General features: G+C 44.8%; 1 protein-coding gene across 2 annotated transcripts; it reads left to right on the forward strand.

Annotated features, from left to right (window-relative positions):
- Positions 1-907: 907 nt before the first annotated feature.
- Positions 908-24,274, forward strand: cdk2 (cyclin dependent kinase 2). Of its 2 annotated transcripts, XM_078431462.1 has the most exons (7): positions 908-1,191; positions 3,282-3,359; positions 9,914-10,034; positions 12,894-13,064; positions 14,163-14,264; positions 20,325-20,528; positions 21,116-24,274. In XM_078431462.1, the coding sequence occupies exons 1-7, from the start codon at positions 1,076-1,078 to the stop codon at positions 21,218-21,220; spliced, it is 897 nt and encodes a 298-aa protein (XP_078287588.1). In that variant the 5' UTR covers positions 908-1,075; the 3' UTR covers positions 21,221-24,274. The 2 variants fall into 2 exon arrangements, with proteins under 2 accessions (XP_078287588.1, XP_078287589.1); XM_078431463.1 differs by lacking the exons at positions 20,325-20,528; positions 21,116-24,274 and adding an exon at positions 14,928-15,080.
- The last annotated feature ends 2,794 nt before the right edge of the window (positions 24,275-27,068 follow it).

The following is a 27,068-nucleotide window of genomic DNA, read 5'->3' on the forward strand; positions in this document are numbered from 1 at the left end:
TACAAAGCAATTCTATGTAATGTGGACACAAGGAACTGTCTGCAGAAGCTGGTTTACAAATCAGGCAGCATCTGTGGAGAACATGGATAGGTGACGTTTCACAGAGTGCTGGAGTAACTCGGCGGGTCAGGCAGCATCTGTGGAGAACATGAATAGGTGACGTTTCACAGAGTGCTGGAGTAACTCAGCGGGTCAGGCAGCATCTCTGGAGAACATGGATAGGTGATAGAAACAGAAAATAGGTGCAGGAGGAGGCCATTTGGCCCTTCGAGCCAGCACCGCTCGATGTTTCGGGTTGGGACCAGAAGACGGATCCTGACCCGAAATTGTCACCATAGATGCTGCCTGACCCGCTGAATTACTCCAGCACTCTGTGTCTTTTTTTCCCCACATAATGTTGACTCATTTTGACTGAGTATTGCTTAGGTTTTCCAAATTTTTTTTTCAATTGTTGGGTGCCAACTGCCAATACAGACTGATTTCTCGAGCTGACCTGGGAGCATGTTGCGAAGTGGTCAGTCCACCAGTCTCCCCCAGTCGGCTGTGTAAAGCAATAGACAATAGGTGCAGGAGGAGGCCATTCGGCCCTTCGAGCCTGTACGCACCGCCATTCAATGTGATCATGGCTGATCATTCTCAATCAGTACCCCGTTCCTGCCTTCTCCCCACACCCCCTGACTCCGCTATCCTTTAGAGCTCTATCTAGCTCTCTCTTGAATGCATTCAGAGAATTGTCCTCCACTGCCTTCTGAGGCAGAGAATTCCACAGATTCACAACTCTCTGACTGAAAAAGTTTTTCCTCATCTCAGTTCTAAATGGAGGCCAGGCTCCTTTAATAAGTCCCACGGTGACGCTACCGTCCAACATTGCCAGGTCCAATAGTGTAGACCGGGGGTGGAACTGAAAGAGCGCGGGAAAGGCAGTGTGTAATGGCGCGCCGCTAACGGTTGCAAATATTGTCCGCTTTAAGCCCGGTTGAAAGTTGTCATTCGCCGCGCCATTACCAGAGGCCCCCCCTCAAGATTAACTCGAGCGCGAGGGTTGGGGTAAGGGGGGGGGGGAAAGGCCGAGAGGATGGACAACTTCCAGAAAGTGGAGAAAATCGGGGAAGGGACGTACGGGGTGGTTTATAAAGCAAAAAACAAAGACACGGGAGAAGTGGTGGCCCTGAAGAAAATCCGACTCGACACGTGAGTGATGCCGGCTTTGCGAGCGCGAGCGGCGCGGCCGGGATGTCCGGCTTTTCTTTTTGTAATTTGCTGTCGCTCCAATGCAAACTTTATCTCTGTTGAGCGGGGAGTTAGCGCGAATTGCCCAAGGATTGGATTCTACAAGTTTATTTTTGCCCCAACTTTCCTGAATAGCGCCACGTTAATATCATCTAAATGGGGAAATAAAAAGAATAAAAAAAGGCTTGGGGGATCAAGAAAATAATGGTCATTTTCAGTCAGAGCCGTCTTGTATAGTTTCCGCATGGCGTCATGACACGAAGGCCACGGATCTTCCGTGTACTTCAAGGGTTGTGCTTTAGATTCAGTTTTGTGGGTCTTGTGCCCAGTGTGGTCACGACTTGGTTTTTAATTTATGGCCCGTGTTAATTTTTGCCCTGGGTTGATTCTAAGGAACATCAAGATTATCCAGAGAGACACAGGCAAAAGATAGCCAGGTTCTCTATTCAAGTCAAGACGACTTCAGTTAGTTGGCTCTGATAGATAGTGATGTCTGTGGAGATCATCTCCTGCTGTCATGTTGCCTTCTAGTTGGATCATCTCCTTTGACAGTCCCTAAAGGTTGAGGATGACTTAGTTCCACTACATTTCTGAGGTCTGAAGCAGGGTCTCGACCCGAAACGTCACCCGTTCCTTCTTTCCAGAGATGCTGCCTGACCTGCTGAGTCACTCCAGCATTTTGTGTCTATCTTCGGTGTAAACCAGCATCTGCAGTTCCTTCCTACAAATTTCTGAGGTAACTGATGAGGCGAATGTGGGACCCGAACATTCTGCTGGTGGTGTGATGGGAGGGAGTTTGCCCTCTTTCTGCTGTCCACGCAGGCCATCCATGTTCCCAATGCACCTCTCGATCTAACCTGAACGCTGTTTCTCCATTGGGATGTGAGGGGGGGGGGGGGGGGGGGGGGCTTTTTCACTCGGAGAGTGGTGAGTACCTGGAATATACTGCCTGAGAGAGCATGGAAGTAGAGTCACTGACAGCACTTCAGAAGTGTCTGGTAGAGTACTTGAATTGCCACCACATTGCAGGAAGATGAGAGTAATACGGATGGGTACCCACTGGTCAGTATGGACGTGGTAGGCCGAATGGCCTGTTTCCCTGTTGTATTACTCTGAGCAATTGTGGGCCAGGGATTCTCAGAAGTCAGTGGGGATGGTGCACTTTTTTTAAAGAAAGCTTTGAGAATATCCTTGAACCTTTTCCTGATATTCTTTTCCCATTAGAACGCTCAGAACAAAGTGTCTGTTCTGCAGACAGAACACAAAGTGCAGGAGTAAGTCAGCGGGTTTAGCATCATCTCTGGGTAAATGTGGATAGGTGACGATTTGGGTCTTGACTCTTTAGACTGATTGGGAATCTGTTCTGGGAATCTTTTTTTGTTGAATACGCAAATAACATTGACTGCGTGTGAGAACAACCCGAGTCTGAAGAAGGGTCTTGACCCGAAACATCACCCATTCCTTCTCTCCAGAGAGGCTGCCTGTCCCGCTGAGTTACTCCAGCTTTTTGTGTCTATCTTCGGTTTAAACCAGCATCTGCAGTTCCGTCTTACACAACTGATCAGAAGGGATGCTGACGTTTGGAGAATAGACCCAAAATGCTGGAGTAACTCAGTCGGACTGGTAACATCTCTGGAGAGAAGGAATGGGAGATGTTTTGGGTCAAGACTCTTCTTCAGACTTCAGTCATGATAATAGCATAGCTTTTATTGCAAGGTAAAGCCAGCAAGTCCGATCAAGGATAGTCCGAGGGTCGGCAAAGAACTAGATAGTTCAGCACTGCACTCTGGTTGTGGTAGGATGATTCAGTTGCCTGATAACAGCTGGGAAGAAACTGTCAGTGGGCCGAAGGGCCTGTTTCCGCGCTGTATCTCTAAACTGAACTAAGTTTGTTAGTGATGTCCACACTATTCTGTGAAGAGAGAACATTTAAGACGTAACAGTACCTTATTGACATGAGCAGAATTCCTTTATTTGAGTTGTTAAGAAAATCGATGTTTTGTTTCGCTTCTTTTCCCGACTAATAATCACTAATCCATGCTGTCTTTCAGGGAAACTGAGGGTGTTCCAAGTACAGCAATACGAGAAATCTCCCTTCTCAAGGAACTCAACCATCCTAACATCGTCAAGTAAGGATATTTTGTATTTATTTTTCTTGATTTTTAAACGGACAATGCCTTTACATTTTCGGTTTACTCAAATGGTTGAGTCTTTCATGTTTAATAACTTTAAAAATGCAGCGGTTGTCAGTTGGATAAATGATGGCAGAGATATTGCACTCAGCCACATGGCTCAAGCAGAAGTGGTGCAAATTGGCGCAAACTGTCAGTAGAGTCGTGTACGCTTGCGCAAACTGAGATTGCATTGGTAGCAGCGACATGAATATTTGCGCAAACCAGGTTTGCACTGGCATCAGTGAGGCGCATGTACAAAGGGAGATCGCAACAGCAGCCGCGTATTTGCGCAAACTAAGATTGCACTCTCAGCAATGAAGTTTAGTAAAGAGGTGCAGCATGGAAAGAGGCATATCAGCCCACCTGGTCCACATCGACCACCTGTTCACACTTGTTCCATATTATCTCACTTTCTCATCCGCTCCCTAAACACGGGCATTTTTACAGAGGCCCATTGGCCTCACAAACTCACACATCTTTTGGATGTAGGAGGAAACCGGAGCACCCGGAGGAAACCCACGCGGTCACAGGGAGAACGTGCAAACTCCACACGGGCAGCACCCGAGGTCGGGATCGAATCTAGTTCTCTGGAGCTATGAGGCAACGGCTCTACCAGCTGTGCCACTGTGTAGGCCATTTTGTACAAACAAAGTTTGTACTGGCAGCGATGAGATGTACCACACTTGTGCAATGATGGTTGTGTTGCCATGGAGAATTCTGTTTGTGACTTTGAGAAGAATATTGTTGGATCTGTCTGTTAAGGATGGGATGGTGTTGGTGGGTTGTTCGTGTTGTTGCAGGACAGGTGTGGGTACCATGTCATGTTCGGGACAACCTTGGGCTTTACCTACTGTGGCTAAGTTCACCATTCCCATTTTATGTATGTGGACAAAACCCTCAGTAGTTGTGTCCGGATATGCACAGCGTGGCACACTGCGACATCCATTTACATGTCTAATGCATCAAGGATCCAGGAAAAGAAATCGGGTAAAGTGAAACCATGGGAAGATTTGTAAAAAAGGGTGAAAATGGATTAAGAACTTAACCGGTTATGCAGTGATGGTGAATAATCTAATGTGTAGGAAGGAACTGCAGATGCTGGTTTACACCGAAGATAGACACAATGCTGGAGTAACTCAGCGGGACTACACAGTGGCACAGCTGGTAGAGCCGTTGCCTCATAGCTCCAGAGAACTAGATTCGATCCCGACCTCGGGTGCTGCCCGTGTGAAGTTTGCACGTTCTCCCTGTGACCGCGTGGGTTTCCTCCGGGTGCTCCGGTTTCCTCCTACATCCAAAAGATGTGTGAGTTTGTGAGGCCAATGGGCCTCTGTAAAAATACCCGTGTTTAGGCAGCATCTCTGGATGGAATGAATGGGTGACGTTTCTTCAGAGTCTGAAGAAGGGCCTCGACCCGAATCGTCACCCATTCGTTCTATCCAGAGATGCTGCCTGACCCGCTAAGATACTGCAGCATTTTGTGTCTATCTTCGGTGAATTATCTAATAATGGTTGAAACATTTTACATGCTCTGAGCTTTCTAATCAGGCCTTTTGTATAGTTTCACTCCCTGCCACTCTGTGCCAAAATGATTGGAATGCACTATTGTTCTTCGATTTAGTGCATCGCGTAGATCTTAGTTTGCCCAATTGTAGAACTCTTGAAACAATTGATAAATTTTAATTTTAAAATACAGGTGCCCCTCAGCTTACGATGGGGTTCCGTTCCGAGAAACCCATCGGAAACCGAAAATATTTTAAGTCGAAATGCATTTAATACACGCGATCACGTGGCCGGAAGCGAGCTACGGGTCGCTGCTGTTTGCACCATCGCAGAGTCGAAATATCGTAAGTCGAAACATCGTAAGCCGGGGAACACCTGTATACAATTTACAGTTTATTTCGTTATCATCGGAATTGTGATCTGAAAATTTCTGCCCACTGGATAGCATGCAACAAAAAAGCTCTTCATTCTACCTCGGTACATGTGGCAATAATAAACTAAACTAAATCCTAGCCGGAGTATATTTCTATGGTGTGGGGTGCATTGCCAGTTGAAGGGCTGGAACAGGATCTGTAGCAGATCTGGCTGTTTCGTATCATTGCCACGGTCCAAATAAGACCTGTAGTTTCAGATAAGCAGCTAAGTTGCTCCTGCTTGGGTTTGTCAGGAAGGGCTGGGTCTCATAGCCTCGGATACCTCCAAGCCAGTCATTGCTTGTTACTGCACAACTGCTCAATGTAACAGCTGAACATATCTGTGATGTTTTCCGGTCTGAAATGCCAGCTTACTGGAGCTGAGGGAGTAGCTGTAAACACCCGCGCATTCCTGCAACATTGTAGGCTCTTTCAAAACTCGTGTTTGGAGGAAGGATTGGCCCAACTGGGTTTTTTTTAAAAACAGTCTGAAGAAGGGTCTCGATCCGACACGTCACCCATTCCTTCTTTCCAGAGATGCTGCCTGTCCTGCATTTTGTGTCTATCTTTTTTAAACCATTGTTGCAATAGCAGGGAAGAGAGAGCATGGGCTGTCATTTGTTTCCTTTGTCAAGTTGGTGTTAGAAATTTATAATCGGCTGCACTGTGTCTTCTCAGCTTGTTCATGGGTGGCTCACATTAATTGTGAGGGGAATGAAGTTTAAGGGTAGTCTTATTTTTCTCTTGATTGTGATGCATGTTAAGCTGCAGCTCCAATGCATACTGGGCATGAAGTCTGCTTTTATGAAATTGTGCCAGCTCCTGTTTTGCTTTGATGGGGGGGATAAGTAACTCAGAAATAAAGGTCGCTGCTTGAAACACTCAGCAGGTCAGGCAGCATCTGCAGAGAAGAGAACGGTTAACGTTTCCCCCGCAACAAAGGCTTTTCACTGTACCTCTGTACACTAAACTGAACTCAAACTCAATGACCTTCAGAGTTTGGAAAAGTTCGAGAGAGGTTTTAATTAAAAACAGAGGCAGAATACAATCGTAAAGTGTTTGTGATTGACCTAGTAATTTGGACCTGGAAATATTCATTCATAATATGTACAAAACAGTTGGGGAATTCAAATTGCAATTAACAAAATCTAGCGGCAGTAACGAGGGCCACCGACCTATTGTTCTGTTCTGAGCCACCCGTGAACAAGCTGAGAAGACACAGTGCAGCCGATGATAAATTTAGAAGGATGAGAGGAGATCTTATCGAAACGTATAAGATTAGTAAGGGGTTGGACACGTTAGAGGCAGGAAACATGTTCCCAATGTTGGGGGAGTCCAGAACAAGGGGCCACAGTTTAAGAATAAGGGGTAAGGCCATTTAGAACGGAGATGAGGAAAAACCTTTTCAGTCAGATAGTTGTAAATCTGTGGAATTCACTTCCTCAGAAGGCAGTGGAGGCCAATTCTCTGAATGCATTCAAGAGAGAGCTAGATAGAGCTCTTAAGGATAGCGGAGTCAGGGGGTATGGGGAGAAGGCAGGAACGGGGTACTGATTGAGAATGATCAGCCATGATCACATTGAATGGCGGTGCTGGCTCGAAGGGCCAAATGGCCTCCTCCTGCACCTATTGTCTATTAAAAAAGCAATCTGGTTCACGCAAAAGAAGCCATAGTGCTAGATTAACTCAGCAGGTCGGGAAGCATTTTCGGAGAACATGGAGAGGTGACGTTTTGGGTCGGGATCCTTCTTCAGACTGATTGTGGGGGGGGATGAAGAGAGATGGGGCAGGGAGAAGACTTGCAAGTAATAGGTGGATACAGGTGGGGGGGGGGGGGTTTGGATAGGCAAATGTTTGGACAAAGGCAGAAGGTGTGAGACAAAAGGATTGAAGAATTGCAAATTGTGAAGCCAGTGAAAATAATGTAGGTGGAAAGGGAGGGGGAGGGGAGAAATGGGTGTGAGTCTAGGTGGGGCACAGGGAAAGGGGGGAGGGGGATTTCTCTCATCTCTTTGCCAAGTTGAGCTTCAGTGACCCCAGACTCCTAGCATTGACTCTTCCCTGTCTTCTGAAGCAGGCCAGGGATCCAGACAGTTCAAAGGAATCTGGGCAAGACCATAAATGCCCACCTGCATCCTGTGAATGAAATAAGGGAAGGGTGGAGAAAGAGCAAAGTGGGATACCTGTGATGGGGTTAAAGGCAGAGGAGACTTGTTGATAATCGGGGTGATGTTGCAAGGCAAAGAGAGATGGTAATGGGACAGGTAAAGAATCACTAGATGGCTGTAAGTGGTAACAGGAGAATCATTAGTCATAGTTGGTGTCCATAACAATGGCAGCAGGGTTAATGGTTTGAAACGGTCAAGATTGAAGCTATGTTCAGAAAGTTGTAAAGTTCTTGCCGCAAACGTTTAAGTGCTCATCCTTGAGCTTGTGTTGGGTTTGAGAGGGGCCAAGGAGAATGAGAACAACGAGCAACTCAAATCCTGGTCGTTGTTTGAGTGCGGCACGACTGAAGCAAAGGTTTGTTTGGTCTCTGTTCTGGCATTCCTGCAGTATTTGTGGCCCTCGCCGGGGTGCGAGGGAGCTGATTTCATTCGGGAGTATTGGCTTGCGTTTATGTAGTGCCTTCATACAGAAGCACAAATCAAAGGAGCATAAAACATAAAAGTAAAATCGCCTTGTAGAAACAAGGAACTGCAGATGCTGGTTTACACAAAAGGACACAACATGTTACATAGAAACAGAGAAAATAGGTGCAGGAGTAGGCCATTCGGCCCTTCGAGCCTGCACCGCCATTCAATATGATCATGGCTGATCATCCAACTCAGTACCCCGTACCTGCCTTCTCTCCATACCCCCTGATCCCTTTAGCCACAAGGGCCACATCTAACTCCCTCTTAAATATAGCCAATGAATTGGCCTCGACTACCTTCTGTGGCAGAGAATTCCACAGATTCACCACTCTGTGTGAAAAAAAACGTTCTCATCTTGGTCCTAAAAGACTTCCCCCTTATCCTTAAACTGTGACCCCTTGTTCTGGACTTCCCCAACATCGGGAACAATCTTCCTGCATCTAGCCTGTCCAACCCCTTAAGAATTTTGTAAGTTTCTATAAGATCCCCCCTCAATCTTCTAAATTCCAGCGAGTACAAGCCGAGTCTATCCAGTCTTTCTTCATATGAAAGTCCTGCCAACCCAGGAATCAATCTGGTGAACCTTCTCTGTACTCCCTCTATGGCAAGAATGTCTTTCCTCAGATTAGGAGACCAAAACTGTCTGCCTTACTCCAGGTGTGGTCTCACCAATGCCCTGTACAACTGCAGCAGAACCTCCCTGCTCCTATACTCAAATCACCTCGCTATGAATGCCAACATACCATTCGCTTTCTTCACTGCCTGCTGCACCTGCATGCCTACTTTCAATGACTGGTGTACCACGACACCCAGGTCTCGTTGCATCTCCCCTTCTCCTAATCGGCCACCATTCAGATAATAGTCTGCTTTCCTGTTCTTGCCACCAAAGTGGATAACCTCACATTTATCCACATACTGCATCTGCCATGCCTTTGCCCACTCACCTAACCTATCCAAGTCACGTTGCAGCCTCCTAGAATCCTCCTCACAGCTAACACTGCCCCCCAGCTTCGTGTCATCCGCAAACTTGGAGATGTTGCATTCAATTCCCTCGTCCAAATCATTAATATATATTGTAAATAGCTGGGGTCCCAGCACTGAGCCTTGCGGTACCCCACTAGTCACTGCCTGCCATTCTGAAAAGGACCCGTTTATTCCTACTCTTTGCTTCCTGTCTGCCAGCCAGTTCTCTATCCGCATCAATACTGAACCCACAATACCGTGTGCTTTAAGTTTGCATACGAATCTCTTATGTGGGACCTTGTCGAAAGCCTTCTGGAAGTCCAGATATAACACATCCACTGGTTCTCCCTTATCCACTCTACTAGTTACATCCTCGAAAGATTCTATAAGATTCGTCAGAATTCGTGTTGGAATAATTCAGCGGGTTCGGCAACATCTCTGGAGTCTGAAGAAGGGCCCCGATCCGAAACGTCGCCCAGCCTTTTTCTCCAGATGTTCTGCCTGACCCGCTGAGTTACTCCAGCACTTTGTGTCTATCTTTGGTATAAATCAGCATCTGCAGTTCCTCGTTCCTACATTGAATCTATTGCGGTTCATTAAAAGGTTCAGTACTATTGACCACATGGTAAAGAAGCAAAAGTGCTCTGTTGCTAAAAAGTTGAGCATTTGATCTTGGCCAACTTTCCAACCGGTATCGTGCTCGAGAGTAGACCATGAGGGCTGGTCACTGCTGTTAAATCCCGTCCACTTTCTATCACCATTGCAGCCCATGTCAGATTGCTTGCTAACCACACATCTTCCTGGTCACATTTCAAAGGGTTAACTTCCGCCAGTGGGTACTAACATGTGCGAATTTTAAGTCTTTGAGTTGGCCCTGACATAATGAACGAGTAAGAGGTTTTTCAGGAGAAGAGAATTGGGAATGATGCTGGAAGCCGTGACTAGATTACTAGTATTCCTCTTTTCCCCTCCCTCCCACACCCCGCTCCTTCAGGTTACTTGATGTCATTCACACGGAGAATAAGCTCTATTTGGTCTTTGAGTTCCTGCATCAGGATCTGAAGAAGTTCATGGACGTCTCCTCGGTCACTGGGATCCCGTTGCCGCTCGTCAAGGTAAAATCACATTGGTTTCATGGAATTAAGTTTAAAAAATGACACGAGCAAGAGCGAGCCAAATACTTGAGAGGTTTGTCGTACGATAGCTCCGATTATTGTTTTGCCTGACAGCATCGTGGCTATATTTCTGATGCAAAGTAAGCTGTACGAAAGTGTGGATGTCGTCGAGCGTGAACTTGGAGCGTCATCTTGGAGAGCTGCTTAAAGTTGATTTTCTGCCAGACTTGTATTCTGCAGCTGATCTTTGGCCCGAGCTCCATCAGGCTAATTCTGCGGCCCATGGGGGGCAGCCGTGGCCATTCGATTGGGTGCTGCATTGGGGTGTCTCGGGGAGGCAGAGCCTGCATGTCCATCGTGCATCCCACGTTCTCAGGGCGTTACAAAACTTTTTCTCATTGCAGACCACCATTTCAAACTTTGCTGCGCCAGCAGGCATGTCGGCCAATGCGCGCAGAGCAAGTATGCACAAACAGCAATGAAATAATTGACCATTTGCCCTCGTTTTGATGGCTTTTGTTGACGACTAAGCAATAGGAAAACTGGAGACACCAGGAACTGCAGATGCTGGAATGTTGCAGGGAAAACACCGTTGTGGAGTAACTCAGGCAGCATCTCTGGTGGGCATGGATAGGCGACGTTTCGGGTCTGAAGAAAGGTCCCGATCCTAAACATCACCTATCCATGTTCTCCAGAGATGCTGCCTGACCCGCTGAGTTACTCCAGCACTCTGTGTGGTCTCCAACAATAAAACTATTCTGCTTAATGTTTAAATAGTTCCAAGATATCTGTTGTATCCAGCCGAACTTTTCATCCAAAAGACAAACTCTGGATTCTGATTTCCAAAATGATTTGTTAATCTGGGCAGCGCAATATTTTGACACTAACGGTTTGCAGCACGGTTGAGAATATATATCCTGATGTACAAATTGTGTGGCCGTTGCAGGTGCATGTATTGAGGTTCAGTGCTGTTTTGTACAGTTGGATTGGTTTTTGTCAATGAGACATCTATGACTCTAATAAGGTCTCGATAAGACTGACGCAGAGAGGATGGTTTCCACTTTTGAATTAATCTAGGATTGGAGTGGAATAGTTTCCGAATAAGGGGCTGCCCATTTCAGAGAGATGAGATGATGCAGAAACTGCAGATGCCTGAACCGTGAGCAAAATCAAAGTGCTGGAGAAACTAATTGTCTCTGGAGGAACTCAGCAGGTCAGGCAGCATCTGTGGAGGGAAATGGACAGGCAATGTTTTGAGTTGGGACCCTTTAGGCTGTGGCCTTGGAATTCCGCTGTGCAAATGTGATGATCGGGTAGGGTTAAATAGGGTTTAGGTCGTCTGCCTATTTCCTCCATAGATGCTGCCTGACCTGTTGAGTTCCTCGAGACAAGGAGGAATTTCTTCTGTCGTGGTGAATCTTTAGAACCCTGTACCCAGAGAGTTGTGGAAAACTGAGTCATTTAATACATTCAATGTTGAGATAGACCTTTTTGGTTTAAAGGGCAGTTGAGGGTTATCGGACAGGAAAGCAAAGGCCACGGTCTCATGAACCATAATACTGGGTCAATAGCAGAATTCAGGACTTTTGATATTTTTGAGAAGGTAGACACAAAAAGCTGGAGTAACTCAGCGGGACAGGCAGCATCTCTGGAGAGTAGGAATGGGTGATGTTTCGGGTCGAGACCCTTCTTTGAGATTTCCTACCAATTAGATTTTATCCCAGTCTCAAACAGCAGCCTGTTTTAGCTGTGCTTCTGCCACTTTTATTCGAACTTGTGATCTTGCAATCCACGCACAATCTGGAGTTTCCCTCCCTGCCCATATAACTGTAACTCGAGACCAGCACCTTTGAAATGTTGTGTGTTATTTTCTCTGATGGGGGTGTTCAGAACCAGGGAATATCATCTTACAATTAAGACCCAACCCATTTAGGAGTGAAATCAAGCAGCATTTCTTCACAAGAAAAGATAATTAAAGCCCTCTCTGAAGGGCTGCTGGGAAGAATTGAAACTTTGAAGGTGAAAATTATTCTTTTTTTTCCTATGATTACGGTTGCTGTGCAGATCACCTGTGGTCATGTACTTATAACTTCACAGTGAAAGGCCATTCAACCCATCGTACTCATGCTAGCGCCCAAGGGACGAACCCCATTTCCCCTTATTCACCTCAATGTTCCTGTGCTGGTTTAATTCAGTTTAGTTTAGAGATACAGCGCAGAAACAGGCCCTACGGCCCACCGGGTCCGCGCCGACCGGCGATCCCCGCACACCAACACTAGCCCCACGCACACTAGGGAACAATTTGCAATCTTTACGGAAGCCAGTTCACCGACAAACCTGCACGTCTTTGGAGTGTGGGAGGAAACCGGAGCACCCGGAGAAAACCCATGCAGGTCACGGGAAGAACGTGCAAACTCCATGCAGACAGCACCCGTGGTCAGGATCGAACCTGGGTCCCTGGTGCTGTGAGGCAGCAACTCTACTGCTGCGCCACCGTGCTGCCCTTTGTTGCACCAAATCTTTCCATGTTTTCCCACATGTACAGACAATTTTCAGTCTTTTTACTAACACAACCTTTTTGTGTGTTTAACAATTGTTGTCGACTTGGAGGGCCGAATGGCCTGTTTCCATGCTGAACAATGCTGTGATGTAGCATGGTTCTTCCCAGAACAGCAGGGAATATTTAACTGATGGGAGGAGGTGTCGGATGAAGTTGCTTAAACAGCCATGCGATCTTGTTGCTTTTTCATGTTTCGTTTATCATCAACCTTAACCTGGTGGTTGGTGTGAGCTGTCTTGTTGCTGAGCCGATTAATGATTGGGCTTTTTTTTCCTCTCTCTCTCTTCCCCCCTGTTCAGAGTTACCTATTCCAGCTGCTGCAGGGGCTTGCTTTCTGCCATTCTCATCGAGTGCTTCACCGCGACTTGAAGCCCCAGAACTTGCTCATCAATGCGGAAGGTGCAATCAAACTAGCTGACTTTGGGCTCGCGCGAGCCTTCGGAGTGCCTGTTCGCACGTACACCCATGAGGTACGTTTACCGAGAGGCTGCCGCCTCTGAGCATTGTCGGCAACTGAGCCATGGCAGCTCGCGTGTCCCACGGCTCTCGTGATCCACGATTCCCTCCGCAACTCCGGGGAACGGTCACGTTACGCGCAGCGTGATAGAAAACATAGAAAATAGGTGCAGGAGTAGGCCATTCGGCCCTTCGAGCGTGCACCGCCATTCAATATGATCATGGCTGATCATCCAGCTCAGTAACCTGTACCTGCCTTCTCTCCATACCCCCTGATCCCTTTAGCCACAAGGGCCACATCTAACTCCCTCTTAAATATAGCCAATGAACTGGCCTCAACTACCTTCTGTGGCAGAGAGTTCCACAGACTCACCACTCTCTGTGTGAAGAAATGTTTTCTCATCTCGGTCCTAAAAGACTTCCCCCCCTTATCCTTAAGCTGTGACCCCTGGTTCTGGACTTCCCCAACATCGGGAACAATCTTCCCACATCTAGCCTCTCCAACCCCTTAAGAATTTTATATGTTTCTATAAGATCCCCCCTCAGTCTTCTAAATTCCAGCGAGTATAAGCCGAGTCTATCCAGTCTTTCTTCATATGAAAGTCCTGCCATCCCAGGGATCAATCTGGTGAACCCTGTACTCATTTCCTCCACCCACCATTTCTGCAACCTCCCTCCACTCTCTCCTCACTCGCTCCCCAGGTGTGTTTGGCACGTTCATTTCTGCAACGTATTGACATGGATTGGGAATCGATAAACGGGCAGGAAGCAAACAGTGGGAGTAATGGGATCGTGCTCGGGATGACGGGGTAATAGTTCTTCAAGGGTTGGAGGTTGCCTGACCTACTTGGGTACTACCAGCATTCTCTGCCTTTGTCCCAAAGGGCTGAAGCCTAGAAAAGTAAGAGAATGTGAGATTGGGGAGAAATAGTTATACGAGTGTTTTATTTTCTGAGAAAGCATGAAAAAGCATTGATGAAAATATACCCAGTCTTTAAATACTTATTCTCTGTGGATGTCAGAGACCGTACGACTATAAATATTATTCTGCAGGCTCAAACCAAGGGGAATATAATGAGTTTGAAATCGTATGCGTTTTTTTCCCCTTACAGGTTGTCACACTGTGGTACCGAGCCCCAGAGATCCTCTTGGGATGTAAATATTACTCCACTGCAGTCGACATCTGGAGTCTTGGCTGCATCTTTGCAGAAATGGTAACAGATTCTAAAGTTAGTTAGCATAGTTTTATCATGAGATAATGATTGATGTGAAGAATATCTTAAAGATGTATTTCCTGAAATCCTTTCTCCCCTCTGTTTCTCCTCTTCTGCTCTTGTCTCTTGGGTTGTGTGTTCCTGACAATGGAGAGGCGTTGCAATTGTATCCCCAAGAGTGCTTGTTGCTGGCTTCCACCACCAGCATCAACTGCTCAATCAGCAAACCCCCCCCCTCTAATCCCACCTCACTGCACATACCCCACCAAGCCACTACACTTGGGATGCGTAATACAATGAATGATCGAAGTTAGACACAAAATGCCGGAGTAACTCAGCGGGTCAGACAGCATCTCTGGAGAAAAAGAATAGGTGACGTTTCGGGTCGATGCCCTTCTTCAGACCCGTTTCGAATCGAGACCCTTCTTCAGACCGACCCAAAACGTCACCTAGTTTCTCCAGAGATGCTGTTCGGACCCGCTGAGTTACTCCAGCTTTTTGTGCCTATCTTCGGTTTAAACCAGCATCTGCAGTTCCTTCCTATACAATGAACGATCCCTGCACCTGTGGGTATTGGTTTTAGTAGGTTTAGAGTTTGCTGAAGGCAGTTTTATACATAATTATGTGGCATTAATGATTGCTTTTGTCACATCATCCCCACAGCATGAACCAGCCCCGCTCTGTAATACCACAAACACCATTGATCCAGACGGGTGCCATCAGGTCAGGAGATGTCCGAGAGGGTTTCTTCCAATACGTTTCCGAGTAAATGATGCCAGCACTTTTGTTGACAGCAGCTGCCTAGCCTGAGTGTAAAGCCGGACAAGATGGCAATGGTACTCGTGGAAATTGAGAACATACACCCAATGGGCTGAATGGCCTCCTATGACATTAACAAAATACGAGTCGCCCTAAATGAATCTCTAGCCTTTCATGGCCATGTTTTGCATTCCACCTGCCCTGAGAACCTGGCTATAAAGTATCAGAAGGTAGCAAGCAGCCACTGTTAGTTGCGACAAGCCCATTGAAAATCCAATTAAATGCATATCCTTCACTTAAATATAGAAAGTGAGGTAGCCATGTGGTGATTGGCGGAGGTGAAACGTCTTTTCATCAAATGAATTTACGCCACATTGCCTGGGGTGCATTGAGTCAAAGACTTTGATTCAGAGAGCTGAGTTCCAAAAGAAATACTTCTGTGCCTTTGATTGCTAACATTAGCTCTCAGATGATCTCCCAGCCTCTCTGCAGCCTGATGCCCGTGTGATGCATCTCATCTGGTTTTCCTCTGGGCCACTGGGTTGCAGGGCATGACTTGGTGCATGACTTTGGTGTGATGGGGGGGGGGAGGTGGGGAGGTGGTCAGTGGTATTCTTGCAACAGCTCTAAATGATAAGACGCATAATTTAGTTTAGAGATACAGTGTGGAAACAGGCCCTTCGGCCCACCGAGTCCGTGCCGACCAGCGATCCCCATGCATTAAACACTATCCTACACACAATAGGGACAATTTTACACATACACCAATCCAATTAACCTACAGACCTGTACGTCTTTGGAGTGTGGGAGAAAACCGAAGATCCCGGAGAAAACCTACGCGGGTCACGAGGAGAGTGTACAAACTCTGTACAGACAGCACCCATGGTCGGGATCGAACCCGGGTCTCTGGCAACCCTACCGCTGCGCCACCGTGCGCCATTTGTCTCAAATGAACAGAACCATTTCTCATTCAAAAGTTTTGAATTTTAAGCACTTCGGTGCAGTCCATTTTGATGTTTGTTGAATGTTGTTACTGGAAGGCAATGGGCAACTTTTCCATTCCCACTGCTCCCATCATTTCCCTCCCTTCCTGCCCAGGCACTGCGTTCTTCCTTAAAGAAGACGGCTGAGTGAGCAGCCTCCAGCACTCTGCCATTGTTTCATCTTCCTTTTTGGAAGGGTCAGTCCTCTGCATGAGAACCTGCTGTCGCAGGGCTGGATGGCTCTTGTCATTTAGCATGACTAGAGATGGTGCAAAGGCTTCAAGTTCTTGGGGCACTGCGATCTGTTCAAGGTGGACCAGTTGCACCTCAGCAGGTCTGCGATCAGTGTCTTTGCAAAGAGGTTCACTCCTGTTTGGGGAACATTTCAGCTAAAATGGCAGACTGGGATGAAGGGATTAAAAGTACCATTAGCAAATTTGCACATAATACAAAGCTGGGTGGTAGTGTGAACTGTGAGGAAGATGCTATGAGGTTGCAGGGTGACTTGGACAGGTTGTATGAGTGGGCGGATGCATGGCAGATGCAGTTTAATGTGGATAAGTGTGAGGTTATCCACTTTGGTGGTAAGAATAGGAAGGCAGAGTATTATCTGAATGGTGTCAAGTTAGGAACAGGAGACGTACAACGAGATCTGGGTGTCCTAGTGCATCAGTCACTGAAAGGAAGCATGCAGGTACAGCAGGCAGTGAAGAAAGCCAATGGAATATTGGCCTTCATAACAAGAGGAGTTGAGTATAGGAGCAAAGAGGTCCTTCTGCAGTTGTACAGGGCCCTAGTGAGACCGCACCTGGAGTACTGTGTGCAGTTTTGGTCTCCAAATTTGAGGAAGGATATTCTTGCTATTGGGGGCGTGCAGCGTATGTTTACTAGGTTAAGTCCCAGAATGGCGGGACTGTCATATGTTGAAAGACTGGAGCGACTAGGCTTGTATACACTGGAATTTAGAAGGATGAGAGGAGATCTTATCGAAACGTATAAGATTATTAAGGGGTTGGACACGTTAGAGGCAGGAAACATGTTCCCAATGTTGGGGGGGGGTCCAGAACATGTTCCCAATGTTGGGGGAGTCCAGAGTCTTATACGTTTCGATAAGGGGTAGGCCATTTAGAACTGAGATGAGGAAAAGCTTTTTCAGTCAGAGAGTTGTGAATCTGTGGAATTCTCTGCCTCAGAAGGCAGTGGAGGCCAATTCTCTGAATGCATTCAAGAGAGAGCTAGATAGAGCTATTAAGGATAGCGGAGTCAGGGGGTATGGGGAGAAGGCAGGAACGGGGTACTGATTGAGAATGATCAGCCATGATCACATTGAATGGCGGTGCTGGCTCGAAGGGCCGAATGGCCTCCTCCTGCACCTATTGTTCTGTTGCCCTTAACCAAATAGCTTCATCTCCGGTTTATAACTTCCGCAACCTTGGCCTCACCCTATCAGAGAGCCATACAGCACAGAAATGGGCCATTTGGCCCAAAGCTGCTAATGTATCTGCCTCAACCACTTCCTCTGCCAGCTCGTTCCATCTACCCACCACCCTCTGAGTGGAAACAGCTGCCCCTCAGATTCTCATTAAATCTTGCCCCCCTCACCTTCAACCTATGTCCTCTTTGATTTCTCCTACCCTGAGTAAAAGACGGTGCATTCACTGCATTGATTTCCCGTATAATTTTACAAGCATGCCTAATTCTGCTGCTGTAACTTATGAACCTCGATAAGATCACCCCTCAGCATCCTGCACTCCAAGGATTAAACTCCTCGCCTGCCCAACCTCTCCTTTTAGCCCAGGTTCTCAAGTCCTGGCAACATCCAAGATATTCTCTTTGTTCGATCCATCTATCTGTCCAACTCTAAACTCCTTCCCAGTTCTGATGAAGAGTCTTTGATCTGAAACATCAACTCTGTTTCTCTATCCACTGGTACTGCCTGACCAGCCTTTTCTGTTTTTATTTCACATTTCCAACATCTGCATTTTTTTTTTGCTTGTCAATAGAATGTCTTTAGGTGTATATAAGGTTGGTAAACTGCTGGCACGAGTAGCAATGTGGGGAATATTGGGCACTTAATATTCCAGGATATAATGTGTTCAGAACAGATTGGGAAGGAAAAAGAGGTGGGGTGATGATTCTAATTGAAGAAACTTGAGAGAGTGATGTTCTAGAGGGGTTCGGAAGAGAATCCATTTGCTTCTTGCTATTGAGGGCGTGCAGCGTAGGTTTACTAGGTTAATTCCCGGAATGGCGGGACTGTCATATGTTGAAAGACTGGAGCGACTAGGCTTGTATACACTGGAATTTAGAAGGATGAGAGGAGATCTTATCGAAACGTATAAGTTTATTAAGGGGTTGGACACGTTAGAGGCAGGAAACATGTTCCCAATGTTGGGGGAGTCTAGAACAAGGGGCCACAGTTTAAGAATAAGGGGTAGGCCATTTAGAACTGAGATGAGGAAAAACTTTTTCAGTCAGAGAGTTGTGAATCTGTGGAATTCTCTACCTCAGAAGGCAGTGCAGGCCAATTCTCTGAATGCATTCAAGAGACAGCTGGATAGAGCTCTTAAGGATAGCGGAGTCAGGGGGTATGGGGAGAAGGCAGGAACGGGGTACTGATTGAGAATGATCAGCCATGATCACATTGAATGGCGGTGCTGGCTCGAAGGGCCGAATGGCCTCCTCCTGCACATATTGTCTATTGTTTTGACTTAAAAACCAAGAAGGAATGTCCCACCACGGGAGCTATTGGGTGGTATCATATTAGAGTGGTGGGCAAAGAAGGGGTGGAATTTCTGACATGACATTGTTTGCCTGGTAAACAGCCATTTCTGCAATTGGTTCTGGAGGATGAGTTGGCCCAAGAATGAGTAGGGGAACAGTCGGAGTACAGTGATTATTGAGAAAGGTATCTCTGCATGAAAATAATACTTTATTGCCCAATCTTATTCCATAACTAAAGGCTTTTTTGCTCTTCCCCCACCCACCCCCATGCAGAAGGAGGGGAAATTTAGTTGTTGACCTTTGTTCTAGTAACGTTTTGCAAAAATGTTCATTGTATAAGGAGCAGAATAAATAGAGCTCCTCTGAAATGTACTTTAAAATGGCTTCATTGTTCGAGTATGATGCATGATTCTTGTGCGGTGGGCTTGTGATGTAATGGAACTTTCTGACCCATTCCCACATGGATAGAAATTCTTGCCTTCCACTACACATACTTCTGCTTTTCTTGTCACATAGTATGTTCACTGTGTTTCACAGAATCATAAGGACTGGTGGAGATGTAATTGTGTGCTTCACACTGAGGTTATTGAGAGGAGAGAAAGAGTTCACTGTTAATGAAATATTCAAAGTAGTTCAGCCTGATCTGTAACCATTGCAAGGCCAAACTGCCATGTGTGCACTGGAATGAAATGATATGCCTTTTCATCTGGGGCTCTAAGATTGTGTCCTGACTGCATAATGAGGAACACTAGAGCATTCTGGTGGAACTTGTATTGTGTGAGAACTTGTGAACCTTCACAGGTCAATACAGTGTAGGGAGGAACTGTAGATGTTGGTTTAAACCAAAGACGGACACAAAAAGCTGCATTAACTCAGTGAATCAGGCAGCATCGATGGAGAAAAGGAATAGGTGACGTTTCGGATAGAGACCCTTCTTCAGACCCGTTGAGTTGCTCCAGCTTTTTGTGTCTGTCAGGTAAATACAGTACCTGGATGTTGCATTAAAAAAATAACTTGGGGACAAATATTATTTGCTTTTACTTATAGCTTGGACATACAGCATGGAAACAGGATCTTTGTCCCGCAGAGTCCCAGTCACCCATCGATCACCCATAATATTCAAGAAAACATTATTTAATGTTTCAATAATTATTTAACTGCACTTGGCTCCACCGGAACAACACAGTGTTGGCATTCCTGGGCCAAAAGGCAAAGTTTCTTTTAGCCTTTTGGAAACTGCTTATACAGTGAGAATATAATTAGTTGTAAATTATTTCTTCTTGTTTCCCCTGCGTCTTATCCCCCACCCCCTGCCTTTCCATTTTAAATGGTTGTTGAAATTTTATGGTATGGGTATGAAACATTGTAGCCTGAATATCATATCAGAGTAGCTGCCACATGTAAACTGGGCCAGGAATCGGCAACATCGGAACAGAGGAGGCAGCAAATTGGTGAGGGGTGGAATCTTAAGTTTCTAATTACCACAGATGACGATGCATTACTTACCTGTGAAAATTGAGGACACCGCTGTAGCTGAAATCCTAGTGTGGTTTGTGCAAACTTTACAGACAATTCTGCTTTTGTTTGCTCTCAGATCACAAGAAGAGCCTTGTTCCCTGGAGACTCTGAGATTGATCAGCTGTTTCGCATATTCCGAACCCTTGGAACGCCGGATGATTCCATCTGGCCAGGAGTGACATCCATGCCCGATTACAAGCCCACATTTCCACGGTGGATTCAACAGGATCTTAGTAAAGTGGTCCCCCCTTTGGACGAGATTGGCAGGGATTTGTTAGCGGTGAGTACGAGTATAATGTCCTGCAAAGATTTATAAGCAACTTTAGTTAATTGCAGGGCGATCAAGCTGTAGAACTCGAGCTTGGGACTGATAGGACTTTATGATAGAAATTCCAGTACATCCAACTGCAGTTTCAGGCTAGTGTGAAATAGAGAAGTTGGTGTAGTGGTAGTTTAAGAGTAAACCACTCACAACTTGTACCCTTCTGACTTTGTAAGCAAAAGTGCTTCAGATCCAATGCAAGCAGAAAATAGAGGTTTTCTACACTTCTACTGCTATACCAATGTATAAATTGTAAAAATCTGGAAATAGTTTACACTTGGCTCTGGTATGGACATAAGGGAAGAGTTTACATTTGAAATTAATTCATCACCCCTATGAATGATTGGATAACAGTTTGTCCTTGGCTGTTCATGTGAAATGGAGGCTATTTATTACTACCCTTGATGCTCTTTCAGTTTTCTCTTCAGTCTTAATGAACTTACGGTTTTTTAAACTTCCCGTGTATTCTTGAAATTCTTATGAATTTGAAAACGGGGGACATGTATGACTGAGAACTGACCTACTTTGATTCCTCTTTCATGCAGCAAATGCTTCAATATGATCCAAACAAGCGCATCTCAGCGAAGAACACCCTGTCCCATCCTTTCTTCCAAGACGTGACCAAACCGGTCCCTCATCTTCGAGCGTAAAATTCAGCTGGTCGATTGCTGCTCTGAAAAGCCTGAGAACTCTCTCGTAGGGAACCGACGAAGTTGTCTATTCATACAGTCTGCCCAGTCTTTATTCCCAGTGCCAAAGATTCATTTGTTGGTCACGAACGTCTTGTGAGCTTTTATTTACAAATTCCATCTGATCTTTGTGAACATTCAAATTTAACGCTTTTTATATTGAAGTATTTTTTATATTCTTCTGCTAAATGGGTGACCTCCTGTTAGACTACCTCATGACCAATACAGATTGAAAGGTTCTGGAAAGTGTTTGTGCTTCCATTGTAATACAAAGGGACAGAATAATGGTGCAGTTGTGCTATAATTCTCTGTTGCTTAAAGTATGCTCTAATTATTTTGACCAATTAACCAAAATCCTCTTCTTTTTTTTTTAACATATCCTTTCATCTAAAAGAAAGCTAATCTCCATCTTTGAGCCAAGGAGGTCACGGTTTGATTCTTCACATTTACTGATCTCAGTAACATGCCACAATTTGCTGGGTTCGGAAAGGTGAAAAGGCCATGATTTCACTTCCTGGGTTACCATCCAGCAGACCTTGCCGGCAGTTTGTCGGTGGGAATAACAATGTGAATGCAATGCTTCCCGCGGTGGGGCATTCAACCAACATTCATTCCCCGGTCTGCCTTGTGAAGAGTGACCTTTTAGACAAGGTAGGAACTGCTTGCTGAGCTTGAAGAGTTAGTAGAGAGGAGCACAAAAATGAAGTAATGGGGTGATAGTTTACTGAATAGCTGAAATAGACTGTTTTAGATACAATTTAAAGCCAAACCAGACATAAATCTGGTGCTTAAATTAGTTCATCTCAACCAGTTTTGCAGTAGAGGACACTGTACTTAACCACAGTTTTAATGGACTGGGGAGGTAGCCTGGCTTGGGTGTTTCCAACAGAAAAAGTGTTGGTAAGAATGTCTGGTGAATATTTAGTAAAGCGTGTCAATAAAGTAGAGGGATGGGTAGTAAATTCATCAAAAGGCAAAGATAGATTGTATTGATACTTTATTATAATTGATTAGACCAGTGCTTCTTAAACTCATTCACCCTTGAGTCTTTATCACAAAATTTAATTCACCCTTGACTAAATTTTCTTTTGTTTTTTGGTAATTTTCGTCTTATTTCTTGTGTATAATTTAATATATATTGAGTCATTCGCCCTTCATGCACTCCTCTAGTTTCATTCACCCTTGGGTGAACCATTCACCAGTTTAAGAAGCACTGGATTGGACCACCAGCGGGTTCACCTAGCAGATTAATATTACAGGTGTAGCGTGTAGTTCGTAAGGACGGTCACTTTAGATGACTGCACCATGATTAAGCCAATCTAATAGTCTACGTTTCGGGTGCCTTTCTCTCTCCCAGTAGGAACGTGACTACTGTCATTCAGTCTTGACGGTCTTGGCTCCAGCTGGGATGTTGGCTCAATTTGACAGCGTATACTGGTCTAACATGAGTGACGAATTCTTGATAATAGAGAAAGCACAAGTAACAAGCGTGGTGAACAAAGAGGGTAGTGATCTGCACAAAGGATCCATAAGCACATGGTCGTTAAGCTTCTGAATTGTCTGACCTTTAATTCAAGTTAATTTACTTTGGTCGAATCAACAATCCCACAAAAGCTTAATTAAAACTCTATAGCTTAAGGTGTCACTTCAAAATAATATAGAAATGTGATTTTAGAAACTCAAACTTTTAATCTGCTGTCTAACTTCTAATCATGGATCTGCAAAGGGCAATGTTCTAGTGTCTTGAGAATAGTTACAAATATCATTTGTTTTACACAAGCTCACCTGAATTCTTATTGAAGTTTAGCCAGCACATGTGCGTTTGAATACAATCTCGCTGCCTTTACTTTGGGTAGTTGTGCCTGATTTACACTCCATTGGTAGGAGATCAAATATTTGCGATTAATTGGCTTACAGCGGTGATGAAAATTGGGTACAATGTGTCTGCAGCCCAAACATAACAGGCAATTATACAAGTATGTAGCCTCTGCTGTGCTGTGTTGATGAGTTTCAATTTGGCTATGGGCTGAATCCTAATGGTCAATAAAATAAGCCTAGGGATCGCCCTAAACACGTCAGACCCAGTAAAATGGAGAATAAACTGATGCAGACACCAGCTGGGTCAAAATCACGATGTGATGTCCACAGATTGGTTAAAAATGATAATCACATAATTATTCTCATGATTCATCAATGTCTTTTGGGGAAATCTGGGATGCGGCAACTCGTCCCAGAATTATTTTTCTGCCTGCAGACCTCTGAGGGGAAACGGGAATGAGATCATTAGCCAAGTGTGTAAATGGTGGAGAGTCGAGAAGGCCCTGAGTGACTCGGTGGGTAAAGCCACTGTTCAGTAAGGAACTGCGGACCACAGTTGCAGAAGATTTCTGGTTTAATCCTGAGTTAGATGATAATGGCACCTTGCTGCATGAACTCAGAGGGATACTGCCATAGATTTTTGTCTCGTGTTCCATTGTAATGTCCCTCAGCCATCCACTTGCACCTTAGTTCAATTCACCAACTTGTCCCACACTGTAGTCACTAATCCTTTCTGACCAAGGCTTTGGTCCATTTTAGACTTTGGTCTTTTGACTATTTTATAAAGAAAACTCAAACAGCAGTCCATTTTATGTCTGAAAAGATTTATTTAAATTTGTCGTACAGATTAAAATTAAAGAATGTTGTAAATTCTGGTTTCCTTGGCGACCCATTTCTGTGCACTCCTGCATTTTGGCACACTGACTGTCTGTTCTGGTGGCTTGTCTGTGCAACTTGCCAAAATAATGGTCTTATAATGGTGTAGTGTCTACTATTAGCACCAATCTGACCCTGTGGGTGAGCTTTGATTTATTTTTTAAACTTGGGGATTCATGAGATTTACAATGGCCATGTTTTAAACTTGTGGAAAATTAAAAATATTTGTAAACTAAATCGTCTGTGTGGTAGGAAAATTAAGTTACATCCACTTGAATTACAAAGGAACGTGTTTTCTGCGTTTCTGTGTCAGCCAGAAAGAGATATTCTTGTTTCCTTTTCTCGTGCTTTGCACTGTGACGTTAGTTTCTAATTCGGACTTCAACGGTCTATCGTCAGTTGGACACTCCTCCCCAATCTGGAGAGGGCACTATCACCCATCAGTGAAATTGTGGGCAGCACAAATTGAACGCTGAAGGCCTGGTACCAGTGGACATCATTTAACCTTATTGTGATTTATTATGACAGCTCTGGGATAAAGTCGTGTGATTTCACTACATTTGTTCACCTTTAATTAAAGCCAAAAGTGCTGTTGAGTGAGTCTCACTCCTCTCATCCTCCACCAGTCAGCGGTTTATTATAAATAACAGAAATAAAATCTCTCGTTTACCTCTCCCCTGACTCTCAGTCTGAAGAAGGGTCTCGACCTGATATGTCAGCTGTTCCTTTTCACCAGAGATGCTGCCTGACGCGCTGAGTTACTCCAGCTTTTTGTGCCTATCTTCGGTTTAAACCAACATCTGGTTCCTTCATACTAAGGTGATTTATTTTATTTTGTGTTATTAAAATGATTTTATGGCTGATGTGCAGGTACAGCAAGTAATTAGCTCTTAATACATTCACTGACACCATTGACTGAGTTGGAATCAACCCTGTCAAACCCCATAAGAATTCTGTATGTTTCAATGAGACCATCTCTCATTGTCCAAAACTCTAGAGGAAAGGCCCAAGCTGCTTGATCTCCCCTCACATGAATCAATCTGCTGTGTAAACATTGCATTATCTCTATCACAAGTATATCCATTCCTGGCTATAATCTCATCTGGGTTCCTTATAATTGCAGTACCATGTCTTCACTCTTGTACTCAAATGATCATGCAATAAAGGCCAACATACTATTCCCCTTTGCAATTAGTTTCTTATTGTTGTGGACTAGAAATCCAAATGCCTGAGAGGAGACATGGATTCGAATCCCAGTATGGCAGCTGGTGAATTTAAATTAAATTTTGAATTTAAAAAAATCATGTCAGTAATGGAGTTCATGAAACTGCCAGTTGCTATAAAATAGAATCTGCTTTAATAGCCCCCAACTCATGAAGTTACTTAGTTACTTTAGTACTGAATTTAGGATTAAAGTTTTGACATCCAACCTTCCATTTGAGTCCTCCTTAATAGAATACGCATATCGAACAGTGCAGTACAGTTACAGGCCCTTCAGCCCACAGTGTGTGTGCCAAACATGATGCCAAGTTAATCTCTGCCTGCCAAAGGGATCAGCACTGGATAATAAATACTTGTGCCTAATGCAAATTAGTCATGGGTTCATTGAATGTTGCTTATTAAATCGACATGCGTTTGTTTCAATCCATGGATTCATTACAGGAATTTATTCTCAGTTCTTGCCACCGATTGTGACTTCACAAAGCATATAACGTTAATACCAACAAGATCTTGAAGCCCCCATCACTATGGGAGTCAACCTTGAGGTTATTGAATAAAGATAATGTCCTTGAAATTTCATATGATAAATTATGCTGGAATTGCAGCATTGAAGCAGAACGTGCAGCTGTAAATGCAGAACTGAATCTGCTGACATTTGGCAAGGTAAGTCCGTTTAAAAGTCTTTGCAGAAGGGGGTTTCAAAGGAGTGCTGGCTTTCTGATGAGACCTCAAACCAAAGTTCCCTTCCATCAACGCCATCTATACTTCATGCTGCCTTGGCAAGGCCAGCAGCATAATCAAGAACGAGTCTCACCCCGGCCATTCCCTCTTCTCCCATCAGACAAGAGGTACAGAAGTGTGAAAATGCTTACCTCCAGATTCAGAGACAGTTTCTTCCCAGCTGTCATCAGTAAACTGAACCATCCTAACAACTACAGAGCAGTCGCTACTATCTACCTGAAGACCTTTGGACCATCTTTAATTAGACTTTACTGGACTTTATCTTGCACTAAACGTTATTCCCTTTATCATGTAACTACACTGGACGGCTCGATTGTAATCACGTGTAATCTTTCCGGTGACTGGTTAGCATGTAACAAAAGCTTTTCACTGTACCTCAGTACACCTGACAATAAACTAAATAAATTGTACATAAAGAGTAAAGAAGACTTTAAAAAAAATCTTTCACCATAGGATTGGAAAAGCAGTTCCATTGTTCAAAGTCCAGTCTGTTCAATTGGATGATCTTAGTATAGAGATACAGTGCGGAAACAGGCCCTTCGGCCCACCAAGCCTGCACCGACCAGCGATCCCTGCACATTAACACACACTAGGGACAATTTACACTTATACCAATTAACCTACTAACCTGTACGTCTTTGGCGTGGGAGTAAACCAAAGATCTTGGAGAAAATCCATGTGGTCACAGGGAGTACGTATAAACTCCGTACAGACAGCACCAGGAGTCAGGATTGACCCCTGGTGCTGCAAGCGCTATAAGGCAGCAACTACCGCTGTGCGGCTCTGAAGTTATAATTACAGTTGTGATTGGCAATTTCATGTTTAGTAATGAAAATCAAACTGGAATTGCATTACGTAGAAAGATCTGTCCCATTGAGTTACTCCAGCATTTTGTGTCTATATGTGAAGAGGGATAGTTGATCTTTGTCAAAAGATAATTAATTCAATTGATTATAATTGAGTCATTGAACATGGGGAAAAGTGGATCTGGGGATTGTCTGCAGGAAAGACATGCTCAAGTCCCTCACGACAGCAGATACAAACTCAACTTCCAGGAAGAACCCGGAATAGTAAGTGTGTAGGAATGAACTGCAGATGCTGGTTTACACCGAAGATAGACACAAAATGCTGGAGTAACTCAGCAGGTCAGGCA

This window comes from Rhinoraja longicauda, chromosome 42 (assembly GCF_053455715.1).
Source record: "Rhinoraja longicauda isolate Sanriku21f chromosome 42, sRhiLon1.1, whole genome shotgun sequence".
Taxonomy (NCBI): domain Eukaryota; kingdom Metazoa; phylum Chordata; class Chondrichthyes; order Rajiformes; family Arhynchobatidae; genus Rhinoraja; species Rhinoraja longicauda.

What these genes read in the sequence shown, in the direction of transcription:
- cdk2 (XM_078431462.1), top strand. Translation starts at nt 1,076, where the DNA reads ATGGACAACTTCCAGAAAGTGGAGAAAATCGGGGAAGGGACGTACGGG. An exon ending in AACCATCCTAACATCGTCAA is followed by an intron (nt 3,360 to 9,913) that starts GTAAGGATATTT and finishes CCGCTCCTTCAG; the next exon opens with GTTACTTGATGTCATTCACA. An exon ending in GCTGCATCTTTGCAGAAATG is followed by an intron (nt 14,265 to 20,324) that starts GTAACAGATTCT and finishes GTTTGCTCTCAG; the next exon opens with ATCACAAGAAGAGCCTTGTT.